The following is a 16,956-nucleotide window of genomic DNA, read 5'->3' as shown; positions in this document are numbered from 1 at the left end:
ACGTAAATTTTGACAAACAGAAGTAATATTTTTATTTATATGTAGAAGTTGGAAGTTGGGGCGTAGTTGACAAATGACAAGCTAATTAATTATACTTTGTTTTTGTTTTCTTTAGTAGAAGTAATTAGTATTGGATTTTTCACCAATAGTACTTCATGAATATTCTCATAACAATTTTTGGAAATGATATCAATATCAACAATAAAAATAAATAGTAGTGTATTACCTTCTATTTTGTTAGGATCTTGATTTATTTTCTATCGTGCTATAATTATAATTTAAGACGATTTGTATTTTTTATATGTGGTTGAGTTAACTAAATTCTCTAGGTCCTCTTTATAGCGATAGTTTGGTGGTTTATTATTATCTACATAGATATGATTAGATAGAAATATTATACACGCATAAGATGTATTTCGTTATTATTATATGCACAAATATAATATAATATATTTCATTATTATTTGTATGTATAAACATATTATATTTAGTTATGTTTTAAAATTAAAATGTGATAATCAAGTAAAATCTCATTATATTTTCCCAAATAATGATATTTACAAAATTTTCCTATTTAATTATATTATACTATGTTTGATTTCATCCAATAATTGCCCCAATAAAGTAATTAAGTTTTCTACGTATTTTGGCAATTTAGCAAATTTCTAGTACTATCTTGTTATATACACGCATCAATTATTGTAGCTCTAAAATTTGCAATGATTTTAACCATATATATCATTTTCAAATTTATTTATTTTTTTGGATGAAGTTGACAAACATGAGAGAGCAATGAGATTTTTTAAAATTATTTTCTTGAGTATAAAAATATGATTTGTCCACTTTGTTCATATTAGGACAAGTCATGAATTCAATTTATTTTTATCAATGAAAATTTTTAATTCAGATTGAATTATGATTCATTATTTAATTCATTTCGATTCAAATATTTTTTGAATGAATGAACAACGGACTAATTTATTAATGATGTGAATATTGATTACATTTTAAATTTATATAATTAAAATTTAATATGAATTAAAGTTCAACTCCTTTTATTAATTTTTTAGACTTTAATAAAGTGCTGCAATTAGTTGGTTAAAAGTTGTAAAAGAAAAAGTATATGGACTTAATAATAGCGTGTTGTACTTAAAATGTAGTGTTGTTGAAAAGGGGATGTGTGGTGCCTTTCTACTACCCACCACCTTTTGGACGTGTCAATACTATAGTCACTCAATTTCGTCCTATTTTTTTTGACATAATACATAAACATGACTCTTAACTTAGAGTTAGTTGACAATTATGACATTTAACTTTGGGTGTAAATAATTGAACTTGTACTTATAAAATTAAATAAATAGACACGTTCGTCCTACATGACAAATTTGTGTCATATGTGACATCCTATGTGTATTATGTCATATAGGACACGTGTGTCTACTTGTTCAATTTTATATAAGTCTAAGTGTCTACTTGTGCACACTCAAAGTTAAAGGGTATAATTGTCCGTTGAAGTAAAGTTAAAAAGATTGTGTTTATGTATTATGCCTTTATTTTACTCAGCATTCATATTAAAATTTAATTAGTTCAAATTAGTGTAATATAAAGCTTGTTTAAGAAAAAAATATTTATTTATAAGATTTTTATTCTTTATAAAATATTCAAATCGAAAAATCTAATTAAAAATGAAGAAATTTATCTCTCCACTACATTTTACGTATTGACGCATGTGTGAGCTTGACACATACATCACAAATCAATTTGATTGTTTGTGGTGGGAAGAAAAGGACGAAGGGAACATTTGTGAAAGCACCAAATTAGAATCGTTTGGCCGTGAAAATTGTCAAATTTGAAAAAAAAAGATGTTTTAAAGTAAAAAGAAATATTTATAAATTAAAATTATATTAAGAAATTACACGGAAGATGTAATTATTATTTTTAATTAAATGGATAAGTTGAAATATAACAAAAATAATGGATTATTAGCTGTTGTTTTTTTGGAATCTCAAGATAACTTGTTATCGTTATAATCTATGTCGCAACCCTTATGGTTGAGCACCTCTATTGTGCAATAATCTATAAATCATACATGAAAATGTGAATCGCACTAGACAAAGTCCTATGCCATAAGCTTGACTCAGAAGATATTAAGAAGAGATTAATTCCGAATTATTTGTGTGAACGACGCTCACTTTTTAAATCAACTGAGTCATTTCAAAGGATGAAAATAAAACTTATAATATTCTATTTTTGCTATTATTGGGCTATAATGATTTCCAAATAGAGACTGTAACGGTATATAGTTAGGATGTCAATGGTACAGTTCGATCGGTTATTTTTTTAAAATTCTACCATTTTAATTTTTGGGTATATATATAACCAAAATTAAATTTTTAAAAACCATCTCAATTATATCGTTTCTCTTCGGTATCCGTACCGTTCGGTTAATTTCAATTTTTTTACTTTTAAAATATCACCTCAAAATATACTACTATTACATATATTTCTTCCGCAAATATGTTTTTGAAGAAGCACTTTAATTCTTCACCAAGAAGATAAAAATGTTAAACTTTGTTACCGTATTGTTTGATTTTAAACATTTAATAAGAGTGTTTGCATAGGTTTTATTGTATTGTTTGATAGAGTATCTATTACATTATCTTTTAATTTTAAACCTAGTTAAGTAAAGGCTAATTAAAAAAAAGCAATGACTCAAAGTTGTCTAGTCATCAGAGGCTATGACCTATGTTATATTTATATTTAAAAAGTATTTTAAAATATATTTATATATTAAATTTAACATATTGTTGATATATAAAATATTTTTATAGTACATGTAAGGTTATTCAGTTTGTTTTGGAAAAAATTCAGTTTTTTCATAAATTAAAAAGACCATCTCAAATGTTCGAAACGGTTGTACACTCAAATAAAAATTCATAATTTTATTTAAAAAATAAATAAATTAATTTGATTCAGTTAAATTCGATCGGTTCGATCATTTTTTTTTAACACTCCTATTACTATAGCTATTATAAATGATATTCGAAAATGTTAGAAAAATGTGGCTCTCATTTACCCATTTTATATCCGTGATCATAAATGTCACATCAATAAAGATTTATTTTGGATGTTTGTTTAATAAATTCAAGCCGGCCAATTATATTGACGTTTTCCTCTTCTTCTGTTTTTTTAATCTCATAAAAAAAATGGAAGAAGAAGAGAAAAAGAAAAAGATAAGAACAACATAGTGGTTTAGACGTTTAATATTCTTCTAGCTAGTCTTTTATTTGTTTTTATAATCATGATTAAGATGTTATGATGTATCATGTATGCATTCAAATACATATAAAAATATTAAAAGATACATTAAAATTTAAATATACATCTAAATATTATATGATTATTTAAATATTAAATTATTAAGACTGTTTATTTAATTTCTCTTACATCTGAATATATAAAATTTAATTTAATAATAATAATAATAAAAATACAACAATCCAGTGATTTGGTATTCTTCTTGTTAGTGTTCCATGACTTTGACACATATTGCTCGCACATACCACTTCCTATGAGGGACCAATATATGAATTATTAATGTGAGCTAATAATTAGGAGTGTAAAATGAGCGGATACTTAAGGTCGAAGAAAATTTAGTCGAGATTTTAATATATGAGCTAATTATAACTTATAATCCACCTCAAAAATTATTTTAAGTTAAGATGAATTGAGTTAAAATAGATAAAATAATTAGTTAGTCCAACATGTCCAATATTTATCTAATTTTAATTTGTTTGTTTATCTTATAATTTGTTTAATTTTTTAATGACTAATCAAGACATTGGGCAATGTAATTGAATAAAAGAAGAAACGATTTTCTTAGTTCATTCAACTGTCTATTATGATTTAATTTTACATACACACATAGTTTTATCACCTATTAGGATTCCCTTTTTCCTACTTGGGAATTTTATAAAGGGTGTGTTCGATAGAAAGAAATGCATTTTTTATGAAAAATGTTTTTTAAAAATTAACTATTGTTTTTACCTTTTTTTGTGCATTTTGTAGGTCTTAAAAAGCTTGTATATAATTTACACGAATATTGTGAGAGATTAAAATATAGAACTGACTATTGAGGATATCAGATGGTGGGTGAGGGCTAAAGGTGGGGTGGGACATACGGTGAAGATAAAATGTGTTGAAGGGTGAGGAGAACACAATAAAAAATTGTGAGTTGCTCACCAAACCAATAGACAAAATAGTTCATGAAACTGATTTTTTTTTTTTTGTAGTTTATTATAAGTTACAAATCATAATATTATTAAATTCAATCTATTTGCGAGTTTCGTTGATCAAAGAATTAATAGCAAAGAATATTGATTATAGTGTTCATACACATAAAGTCTTCATATTTTATTAATTTATTATTGATGGATTTTAAATTACGACTCTTGTTAATAAGATCTATTTATTTTACATATAAATAAATTTTAGACAAAAATAAATATGTCTACGATTATTTTTGTTATTCATAATGTGTTACGTCATTCAATTTTATAACTGATTCTCATGATCAATCTAAATCGTGTATTTAAGCCAATATTCATATGAATTAAATTAGATGCATCAAAATAAATTGTGATAGTAAATGAATATGCAATCTATCCGCCTAAAACTTAAAAATGTTACACGAATCATGTTTTATAGACTAAAATATAATTTTGTCTAAACTTATCATGAAAGATTACGTGTTCATATTGCAAAAGTAATACATATGCATTTTTTGGTGGAAAATGACATTTGCCTCTTTGGAATGTACTAGATCCTATTCTATTTATATAAAAAAAAAGGGAAAAATGACAAATATACTCCCGAACTATCACAAATGATATGTCAATACCCTTCGTTATATTTTAAGGTTGTATATGCCCTTACCGTCATTTTTTTGGGTTGTATATATCCTTGAAACTAACGGATGGACACGTGACATCATCTAAATGATTTACTCGATTTTATTTATTTTTTTACCCAAAAATTTAAAATCTACCCGACCCACAACCAAAATGGGTGGTGCCAAAATCCACTCTTCATTTTCATCAAAAACCATCCCTTTATTCTTCTCAACCCACCGTAACCATGGAATCAAAAACTAATTTCTCAAAGAAGAAGATGACTTGTTCACTAAAACTACTTTTTTCATCACTTTCACTTCAAACATTGTACCTTCCATATTCCATTCAGCTTCAACATGTAACATCTCCGACAAGTTATGTCAATCGTGTGTCTTTCGAATTCTTTAAATTTGTAGCTTTATGCTTGCTGACCAAAAAAATAAAAAATCTTCATCTTCATTTAGCAATAGGAATCTAGGTTATTGGGTGTTTTGTACATCATCTATTTCAAAAATATTTTCAACACCTTTCAATAATAACAAATCGATATGAGCTTTAAATTTTCGATTTGATTGTAGACCCACTTTAAAGCTTGAAGCTTTGTCCACCAATGGTGGTAGTATTTTCTCAAATCCTTTCAACAATAACAAATTGATTTGAGCTTGAAATTTTCGATTTGAATATAGATCCACTTTAAAGCTTGAAGTCCATCAATGGTGGTAGTATTCTCTTAACCCCCTTCAACAAATAATAAATTGATTTCAACAAAAAAAAAATGAAATTGATTTTCTTGATTTTGATTGAAATAATATGCTTCTGGGTTTCTGTTTGTGAGTTTTGGAAAATGAATTGAAGAACATTTTTCCTTTTATTTGATTTTTAATGAAGATGAAAAGCTATGTTTTTTTATTTTTAGTTTTAAATGCCATGGTATTTTAATTTGGGCCATGGGTGGGTAAATTATAGAAAATGGGTGGGTTTTCAAATTTTTTGGATAAATAAATAAATAAAATCAAGTTAGTTATTTAGATGTTGTCATGTGTCAATCTGTTAGTCTTAAGGGTATAGATGATCCAAAATATTGACGGTAAGGGTATATACAACCTTAAAGTATAACGGAGGGTATTGACATACCATTTGTGATAGTTCGGGGGTATATATGTCCTTTTTCCCTAAAAAAATAACAAAAAAGGTAGGTTATGTTGGCAATACGTAATATATTTTTTCTGTCTCATAATGTATTTAAGATATTATTTCTTTATTCATTTTTCTCTTTTATCTACGACGAAAGGGATATTATGTTGGTACTATGTAATATATACTTTTATAGTCTCAAAATGTATGATGTATTTTAAAAAAAAATAGTTATCTCAAATTATTTTAAACAATTTATCTCATCACTCTTATTAGTAATGGTTTGCGAAGATTATAAATACTTTAATCATGGGTGATGACACATAAATAGAATAACTATTAAAGAAAAAATTTATATTCTAAGACATTTTTTTTGATCAAATAATCAAAATTCTTTTTAATTAATACTTTATAAAAGGAAAAAAATACAACAAATAATTTAAGACAACCAAAGTATTTAATTAGGACCAAATCTTTTAATATGCATTCCCATGATGTTGAGGTCTCCCCTATGCAATTTCCATCGTTTACCTATAATTTTAAAAGTACAGCATTTATCAAATTTGTAATTGTTTTTTGATTTTATAGGATAATCAGTGAAGTTTTCTTACAATCCAAAATAAAACAAAAGAATTGTCATGTGGCTAAAAGTTAAAATATTCGTAAAAAGAATGATTCGTATTTTATAAGTTATTGGAGTTATTTTTTATTTTTGTTGAAAATATTTTTCATTAGAATATGACATCAATGTATTCAAACAGGCCACGCACATTAGTGATAGACGTTTTTTGTTGTAAAAAAGGTGTGAAGAAACGAGTTAGAAAGGACAATGTGTATGTATCATCAATTTATTAATTATGAGATAAATATGAGTCTATTTGGATATTAATGATCATCTTATTTTCAACTGACTTGATTTTAATTTGAACTAAATTTAGATAAAATTTAATGATCTAATTCCAAAGTTTAATTACTAAGCCAAAATATAATTAACAAAGTTATATTATATATTAAATGTTGTTGAGTATGATTTTGATAATGATAAATAAAATATGATTGCCATGAAAGTTGTAAACTAATTGAAGGATGATTCTTGTTATTTTTAGGATAATTTAGGGATGTTTTTAGTTCATTTTGATAGTATAAGGATGTGGTTTAAATTTTGAGTATAATTGAGGGATGCTTTTGGAAAATAACTGGATAGAGCAGCAACACTCGTTAAACAAGATAAAGTTTTTCTGGAAGTCGCCGGCCGGCTCCTCCTCCTCCGCCTCCTTCGCCGCCGTTCTGAATGACGACGCTTTTAAAATGCTACAAACCGTTGCTTCCCTTCCAAAGCCGTAAAATGCACATTGCCGCCGCCGTCAATAGTTTCAGGTACTATTCGAGAAGCCGACTTAGGGCTAGGTGCCTGAGTACAATCGGAAATTCAAAGTCAACGGTGGATATAAAAGTGGTTAACGGTGAAGGAACTGAGACTGAATTGAGGAAGCAGCAACTATGGTTACACAATACAATGAGCAAACAAAAGGAATTATTTATACCAAAAGTGCCGGGAAAAGTTGGAATGTACGTCTGTGGTGTAACGGCGTATGATCTCAGCCATATCGGCCATGCTCGCGTTTATGTTTCCTTTGATGTTCTATATAGGTTATTCCTTTCCTTGTTTTATATTCATTCATGTTCCTGATTTTTATTTTTTTGGGTTAAATTTGATTTATAAAGTGAACATCTAAATCAAAGTTCCAGTCTTTTTCAAAATTCAACTTTATTAATAGCAATTTCAGACGTGTGCGTGCTGCTGTGTAGTAAGTTGCATGAAATTGGGAGATGATTAGCTTGTACTATCTATTATTCATGGATTCGTAAATTATGTATTTGGGAATTTGGTTTGTGTAACTAATCAGATACTCTTGATTTTGTTTCTTTATGAAATGTTAGGCAGATACCTAAATTATTTGGGATATGAAGTCAAGTATGTTCGCAACTTTACTGATGTTGATGACAAGGCGAGTTACTGTTTTTATTTCAAGAGATGATAGATCATTGCTACAGCTTATATTCAGCTGACGCTGCTATTTTCAAATTCTGTAGATTATTGCTAGAGCAAATGAGCTGGGTGAGGATCCAATCAAATTAAGCAGACGCTTTTGCGAAGAGTTTCACCAAGACATGACTTATCTTCACTGTCTTCCTCCTTCAGTGGAACCTCGTGTGTCTGATCACATGCCTCAGATAATCGATATGATTCAGCAGGTTTTTACTTCATTATTTGTGCTTTTCTTTCAGAAATATAGGATAGAAGATGGACACAAGCAAAGCAAGAAACTAATAGACAAGAATGGCTATATTAAAGCCAAAACCTTCTATTAAGAATTCAATGACAAGCCCAAAATCTATAAGATAACCCTCAAGTGGATAAATCCTCAAACAAGCAATCTATCTTAGACAACCCTCAAGAGGGATGATCCCTCAAGCAAGCAATTCCATTAACATTTGTCTAGCAACAAAGGCCTTAGCAACAACTCTCTCAAGAGTATCAACTCATCTTCAATCTCAAAGATAATCTGTGTCTAAATGAGCTATTCTCACCAATTATAGTCTAGGCTAACTATTACAAAAATGGCAAAAGTGGTACTCAGATAAATTGCAAAAACAGCCCAAAACAGACTGTCCATGTAGTATGCGACGTAGCTTGCGGCATCGCATCTCCCACTAGTGGTTGCATCCATCTACGCAACTCCAAATTGTGAGGCCTAAAATTTTAGGCTGAATGCGACTCGAATTGCCGTTGCAATCTCTAACTTGCCGTCGCATCAAGCTTAGCATCTCACATTGCGAGTGAGTCCTTCCTCCAAGTGGAGTCTTGTACTTCCATTTTAGTAGGTTTTTGAGTCTCAAGCCTTCATTCCAAGCTCCCTCCAAGCCTCCGAAGTAGCGACTTGATGAAAAGCTCGTGAACTCCTTTGCTAGGTTAGGTGTGCATGCATCAGTTTCTTCCTTTGTCTAGACTTTCTTTCAATCCCCTTCTGTTGATATATTCCTTGTTTGATTCCGGGCAGTGTTATTTCTTGTTTCCCTACTGTAGACATTTAACCTTTTTTGTGGTCTTCTGCAACAGATTCTCGATAATGGTTGTGCTTACAGAATCAATGGTGATGTCTACTTTTCTGTAGACAAATTCCCAGAATATGGAACATTATCTGGCCGAAAATTGGAAGATAATAGGGCAGGAGAACGTGTAGCAGTAGACACAAGGAAGAAGCATCCAGCTGATTTTGCCTTGTGGAAAGTGAGTATTTGTAGTTATGCTTGTGAAGTTTCTTACTATTGGTTGTGTCATTTGTTGGATTTTAAGCACATATTCATATCTTTCACATTCACTTTATCCCCATGTCAAAAGAACAAAAAGCAAATAACAGAAATATAGGACACCAAGAAATATGAAAAAAAGAAGGCTATTCACCGTGTATCTACTGTTTAAATTTTATTACTTTTCATCTGTGGTATGCAGTTCATCTGATTTACATTCGTTTCTGATTGATACTTGTGTTTTCTTGTTATGACTTGATTTTTGAAGTGTGTCTCAGAGTTGAATTTGTTTGTTCCAAGTTGCTGCAGTGAAATGATCAAACAAGCATATTTACGTTATAAAAAACTTTTGAAGAAGTCAGCTATTCATTCATCTTGTGTTTCAGGCACTTGCATCACAGAATGGATGTATTCCCCAATTCACCTGATAAATGAAAATCTTTACCTAAATTGCTTAGATTCTTCACTTTCGGTGTTGCAACTGTGTCGACACGACATGAGTGTGAGCTCCTTACCCAGTCTGGTCAACCAATTTTGGGTACTTTGACCAATATCGACGTTGAAATTCTGGACATATTCAAGGATTTCTGTAATTAAAACAAAAGAGCTAAGGTGAAATTGAAGAAAATGGAATACCTTGCATGTAGAAATTTGTATGTCACTTCTTTTCCTTTAATCTCCTTCCAAAATTCTCCTCTTATCAATATTTTTCTCCTCAATAAAAGAAAGAATCATATCAGAATTTCAATATGAAATAGGTGCTGTTTGGCAGTTCTGCTGAACATGAAATGGTAGAATGTCTGCCATATTTTGTTATGAACTGTTTTCGTTTGACTTCATGCATCAAGCTTTGAAAAGATGTGCAACTGAGTTAATTGTTGTTTGTTACCGGCGATATGGAGATTTGAGCTGTTGTTTTCTTGACCGCTGCTACTGATGTCTATTTTCTCATGCAGACTGCTAAGGCGGGAGAACCTTTCTGGGAGAGTCCCTGGGGTCCAGGAAGACCTGGATGGCATATTGAGTGCAGTGCCATGAGTGCTGCATACTTGGGATATACTTTCGACATTCATGGTGGGGGGATGGATCTCGTGTTTCCTCATCATGAAAATGAAATTGCCCAGAGCTGTGCTGCTTGTAGGGAGAGCAACATAACTTATTGGATACACAATGGATTTGTCAACATTGACTCTCAGAAAATGTCAAAGTCACTAGGAAACTTTTTCACAATTCGGCAGGTATATTGGGGAGGAAAGTTGTGCTTCACTTTCAGAATTGATATTTGTTAGGTTATTTGTATAGTTCTTTTCGGTAGCTTTTGATGTTTCTATGTATTGTTTTTCTTCAGGTGATTGATCTTTATCACCCATTGGCACTTAGGCTTTTCTTAATTGGGACACATTATAGATCTCCAATCAATTACACGATTGTACAGATTGAGAGTGCATCTGACCGCCTTTTTTACATATATCAGGTACTTTGATTCACGATCTCTAATTTGTGTGGAAAAAATCAACAATTACCCATGATGTTCTAGTGTGTATAGAAGTGAATGTCATTCGTGGAGAATCATATTGTGTTGTGGATTCTCTACTTCTTGATATATTGCTTGTGTACAGTAGATTTCTCGATTAATAGTAATTTTTTTTTACCTTATTCTAAGAAATAATGCTTCTTCCTTCTTCTATTTCCAATTGTTTATGTCAATTGCTGTCTGGTATGGTGAAGAAGTCATAAAGAGAGATTAGGAGTCAATTTGTTATTGTGGATTGTCTTCTAGCTTGGTATAGAATTCTGGGAGTAAATGTAGTCATCTCAGTATGTATACATAGCTCAAGAACTCCCTCTTAAGTAAAAAACACTCCTCTGTCCAAATTAGTCTTTAATTTTTATTCAAATTCCTATTTTTCCTGTACCAAACAAAAATTCATATTTTGAATGATCCAAAAGCAGTTATTCCTCTAACTTCGGTGTTTGTTTACGAGTTTGTCCTTTATATCAGATAAAGCAGATATTAACCTGAGTGTTGTCTTTGGTAATAGGCATTATATGATTGTCAAATTCTTTCCACCCAGCATGATGAGGCAAGTTTGAAGGATTCTATTCCTGCAGAAACTGCTAATTGTATAAATAAATTCCAAGATGAAGTTTTATCTTCAATATCAGATGATCTTCACACTCCTGTTGCACTGGCAGCAATGTCGGACCCATTGAAGTTGATCAATGATCTCTTGCATACACGAAAGGTACTTTTGTTTCAACTGAAGTACAAATCAGCATCCTCTTTCCTGTCTATACACACTCAAAGCTATTTTTACTTCAATTGAAATGCCAATCAGCACTCTTTCTTGCTGAAAATTTTAAAACAGTCAACAGGTAGTGTAATGCTTTGTTTTCACTGTCATTCTTTAATGTGGGAAAAGTATTAGTTTAACAATTTTACTATTTTCTTTGTAAGGTAATCTCAATCAAAGAAGTGACTATTCATATATATAGTCACTTCACTCACATAATTATTTTGGGAAGTGAACAAAATTTTTGGGAGATCGGGCATATTATCATAACGGCCTAGTATAAGTTAATTATATTCTTGTGGTTCCAAAGCAAGATCTTGATTACTTTCTATGTTGATTGTAGTAGGTGTAGTTTTCTGTTGTAAAGGACTTCAGTGTCCAGGTAGAGTCGTTGAAGAAGTTAGGAGAAAGAGCCAACAATTGGGTGAATTATTGAGGGTAGAGGTAGGGGCTGGTGGGAAAAGTTCCTTAAGTGTACAGGGTGATTGTAACCTTAAATTGCTCGAGTTTAGGGAAGATATTTTGTGAAATCCTAAGAGAGGTAGGTCATGGTTTTGCCTCCCTAGAGGAAGGATTTTTCCACGTGAAAATACTTGTGTTGATTTACTTATTCTTCACTTTATCTTCTTGCATAATTACTCAAAGAACCTGAATTTTTGAGACAGTAGGTTGCAGTCAAAATAATGAGTTGTAGTCAGAGGCTTAATTTGGTTAATAGCTTTACATCTCAGTGACATTGGTTAGATACACACCTTCTAACAAAGAAGATTTATTGATGAGTGGAAGCATTACAAGTTGAGGACCTGAGGTCCATGGTTCAATTTTTTGGTTAACTGGAAAACGAACTTTGGCGCCCTTAGGCCTTAGGAATCCATTTTTTCTTCCTTCCAGGTTCCGCGTTTCAGCACAAAAGAAAATTTTTTTTTTTTGAAAATGGTAACGATGTATTATATCACAAAAGTACATGGGTTGTACTCAAACCTTATATACAGATGCACTCTAGACACTCCTACTCTATTTCTATATTGAGTCTAGAACATCAACTATAGAGACAGTGTCATTTGAGTATAATTGATTACACCAAAAACATAACAACAAAATGCAGTTTAGTTTAACATCCTGCACACTATTTTCTATGCCTTCAAAACATCTGGAATTCCTTTCTTTCCAGATTGCCCACCATATTGAAGCAGGGATAATTCTCCATCTAGTTCTGTCTTTTGCAAGGGCACCTGCCTCCTCCCAGCTGTACAAGGCCTCAGTAACTCTCCTAGGCATAGTCCAGGATATGCCTTTAAGGCTCAAGAAAATCCTCCAAAGCTGCCGGGTGTATTTGCAGTGTAGAAATAGATGGTTTACAGTTTCTAAGGTTTCCCCACATAGGAAACACCTAGAGCATAAGGTTATCCCCCTTTTCATTACATTATCCTGAGTCAGGGCAGCTTCCTTAGCTAGCAGCCAAATAAAGCATGAGACTTTGTGTGGGATTCTACACTTCCATACTTGTTTCCAAGGCCAGATGGGACTCTGCTGGCTTGATTCATCCATCAGCCTGTAAGCTGAATGCACTTTGAACTCTCCTCTATTGTTGCCTTTCCACCAAAGCATATCCTCATATGCCTGAAGTCCAGTAAAATGTCCAACCAACTTGAGGAATTCTGCCAACCTCATCACTTCCCAGTCATTTGGTTCTCTCCTGAAGATGAAATTCCACCCTTGTGGTGTCCATAGTTCTGCAATAGTTCTTTGTTGGAACATTGCCAGATTGTAAATATCAGGGAAAAGAGTTTCCAGGTTACCTTTCTCATGCCATTCATCCTTCCAGAATTTGATTTTGTTCCCATTCCCCACTTTCATCTTGAATTTGGGTTTAACTTCCTCCCATAATGCTCTTATGGATCTCCATAAACTGATCCCATAAGGTGTGGTCACAATCTTAGTCATCCAACTATCTTGATTCTCATATTTGGCACCTATCATTTTTTTCATTTTGCTCTTTGCTTCTCTTCTTATTTCCTAGTTACATAAAACTTTGGGAAAAGGTTCCTTTGACAATTGTGTTTGGCTTTCCTGCAGGGTAAAAAGCAAGCATTGCGGATAGAGTCAATTGCGGCTTTAGAGAATACTATAAGGAATGTTCTAGCAATTCTGGGGCTTGTGCCAGCCAGTTACGCAGAGGTGCAAATTTTTTTTTGCTGTCTGGTTTCAAGCATTTTGTATGCTGTTACTTTGTCCAGAGAAATTGATGGTCCTAGTGGTGCCTATAGTGCGTACTATTTTCAGATGATGTTGTGTTGAGTAATGAAATTAACGAAAGAGTCAACTAGAAGTTGAAATTGTGAAAGCTAGAGAATAAGGGTACATGATGAGTAAAAGTAAGAAGGCAATATGAATAGTGAGATAACACCCCACAAAAGAATTGAAGATCAAGTAAAATTAGTCTGGATTGTGGGTCTGACTGTGCACAATCTAGACATTTAAGATTCTAGGCCAAGCAGCACATGAGAATTGTATTCAAAATGAATATCTAGCACAAATCTAAAATAGATGAAGTAGAGGAGCTCTATGAAAGGGCTATGTGATATGGTCTGATGGAGGAGATACCGAACAAGGTGAAGGCAACTTCTATAGAATGACTGTGAGATCAACAATATTATATGGGAGGTGGAGGTGGATGGACGAGGGGGGTAGGGATGGTGCGGTATATGAATTGAGGGGGTAGGTGAGCTATTTATATTTTATAATAGATAATATGTTGATCCATATTTGACCCACTTTTAAATGATTGTAGGTAGCAGTGTGGGTCTTGTTATCCGTCCATTCTAGTAGTTGTAGTATTGTTCCCGTAGTTTGTGGTCCTTGGGTCTCTGTTATTATCTGTTGTCTTGTCCTTTGATTTTTCATATTATGTTGTTGTAGTATTGCCCAGTTACTATCTATTATTTCTTGTACTTTTGTTACTTCATTTTTTGGACTGTTTTGGACTTTTTTTTTTGAGCTGGAGGTCTATCGAAAACAACCTCTCTACCTACACTCTACCCTCCCCAGACTCTACCTTGTGGGATTACGTTGGGTATGTTGTTGTTTTTGTTGCTGTATACACTGAAGTGTCTGTAACAGGTCCTTAATTTCATCTTTCAAGCAACACTTTTTCACCTTGAGGAATTGTTGCGAACTTGTTCAATATCAGGTGGCTTCCAGCTCTGCTGCTAGATGTTATGCACTTAGTCCATATGAACTTGTTCAATATCAGGTGGCTTCCAGCTCTGCTGCTAGATGTTATGCACTTAGTCCATATGAACTTGTTCAATATCAGGTGGCTTCCAGCTCTGCTGCTAGATGTTATGCACTTAGTCCATATGAACTTGTTCAATATCAGGTGGCTTCCAGCTCTGCTGCACTTAGTCCATCACAAAGATATGCGCTTTATGTTATTTTCTAGATTGCATCAACATTCCCTGCGTCATAACAATTAGAAAAAAGAAAAACATTTCCTGCATCCTATCCTTGTACTTGTGCCTCCTGCCAATCAAGTGTTTCCACCTTTTGTAGCTTCTGGATGATTATCATAGTACGGAATCTCTCAGCTTAGCCATGCTTTTGATCTATGTAGGCTTTACATGAATTGAGGGAGAAAGCTTTGAAGCGTGCAAAGTTGACTGACGATCAAGTTCACCAGAAAATCGTAGAGAGGGATACAGCACGTAAAAATAAAGAATATGATAGATCAGATGTAATTCGAAAAGATTTGGCTGCTGTAGGTATTGCTTTGATGGATAGCCCTGAAGGCACTACATGGAGACCAGCTTTTCCTCTTGCATTGGAAGAAGAGCAGGTTACAGTCCCTTGAAATTTCTCACATATTTGCAATAACCTGCCATGTTGTGCATATCAATTTTGCAAAATGATGTATTTTTAGTTCCATTCATAAGTAAGAAAAGGTTTGGTTGTAACATCTTAGAGAAGCAAAGTAAATTTTGTAGAGTTGCAATGCAAAATGGGAAAGCCTTTATTTGATTCAAATTTTCTCCTTTTAGCATCATTCATATATGTGAACGAACCGCAAATTTTCTCCTTTTAGCATGTGTTGATTAACTACGTCATTTCTCCCTGCAATTTGTATGCAACAGACATCTCTCATTGATACTTAAACTATAGATATATGGAATGTATCAAAATGCTCGTGTTCTTAAACATGTGGTGATAAACAAGTTGAAACGGAGTGGCTTTTTAGTATACTGTAAACAGGTACTACTCCCTGTCACATTTTATGTAATAGGCACCCCCAAAATATAGCACGAAAGATTTTGAAACAGTAGTCTAAAAGAAATTTAGTGTGACTATAGTCTATAAGTGATCTCATTAAACTTTAAAATGGAAAAAGCTAAAGTTAAATTTGTTTTTGTAAATATAAAAATCTGACAATCTTTCCATATTAGTCCCCTTTTTGTAATTTTCTAAAATACTCTTCTTCATTTTTGCTTGTAAAATTTAGTCTGGATCACTTTTACAAGTGAATATAGTTTGAAATTTTTTTTGCAATTAAATTTATTTTTACTTAACAATTTTGTAAAAATATTGAATTGAATGGATGACTTTGTCCAGAAAATATAGAATGTCTTGCATGGAAATCAAATGTGATATTCGATTTCCATGGTATATTCAAACATATTTCTTTATATATATTCTCACTAAATTCGGTAACAAGAATTTTATATTGTAGACAACTCTTTTGTAAACTTGGAGGGTAACCCTTTTCATTTGCCTCTTTGCGGTTCATAGCCGAAAGCATTTTACTCCTGATGAAGCAATTACAGAGCACATTGGGACCTATACTGTGCTCAAAATAGTAATTAGGGTCTTTTAAATGATGTTAAATGGAAAATTACGAGTTACAAAATTTATTGTATATACATAAATATTTTATTTATATTTTGTATAAAAAATATAACAAAAATCTATATAAAAGTTGTTATATATATATATATATATATACGAACTCTCAAACTTGAACGTTAAATTACTATAATACCTCCAATTAAAAATATTTAATTTATTTAATTTATTGATTTAATTAATTGTATTATCTTAAAAGTAGATACCTTTTCACATTAAAGAGTTGTGACTTTTCCATTGAATTGTGACTTTTTCGAGGGTTGTGATTTAAAAACAATACTATTAAAGAAATATCACTTTCTCTCCATATTTAAAATTTGAATATATTTTGAAATGTTTCAATGATATCTGTAATTTTGATCTCAAAAAACAAGTAACTCTATGACAATAGTTTTAATCATTTAAAAGCACTTTTCCTATGTTTTTTC

At 31.8% G+C, this 16,956-nt stretch overlaps 1 protein-coding gene across 2 annotated transcripts; it reads left to right on the top strand.

The window, feature by feature from the left end:
• Positions 1–7,238: 7,238 nt before the first annotated feature.
• Positions 7,239–15,649, top strand: LOC102604325 (cysteine--tRNA ligase, chloroplastic/mitochondrial). 2 transcript variants are annotated; one of them, XM_006337989.2, is made up of 9 exons: positions 7,239–7,676; positions 7,968–8,035; positions 8,121–8,282; positions 9,148–9,318; positions 10,295–10,576; positions 10,687–10,812; positions 11,381–11,584; positions 13,709–13,810; positions 15,246–15,649. In XM_006337989.2, exons 1-9 carry the CDS (start codon positions 7,619–7,621, stop codon positions 15,480–15,482), a joined length of 1,410 nt encoding a protein of 469 aa, XP_006338051.1. In that variant the 5' UTR covers positions 7,239–7,618; the 3' UTR covers positions 15,483–15,649. The 2 variants fall into 2 exon arrangements, with proteins under 2 accessions (XP_006338051.1, XP_006338050.1); XM_006337988.2 differs by having other exon boundaries at positions 7,250–7,676; positions 7,972–8,035.
• The last annotated feature ends 1,307 nt before the right edge of the window (positions 15,650–16,956 follow it).

The sequence above is a fragment of the Solanum tuberosum genome, unplaced genomic scaffold (genome assembly GCF_000226075.1).
Source record: "Solanum tuberosum cultivar DM 1-3 516 R44 unplaced genomic scaffold, SolTub_3.0 scf00002, whole genome shotgun sequence".
Taxonomy (NCBI): domain Eukaryota; kingdom Viridiplantae; phylum Streptophyta; class Magnoliopsida; order Solanales; family Solanaceae; genus Solanum; species Solanum tuberosum.
This window is presented reverse-complemented; position numbering and strand designations above follow the sequence as displayed.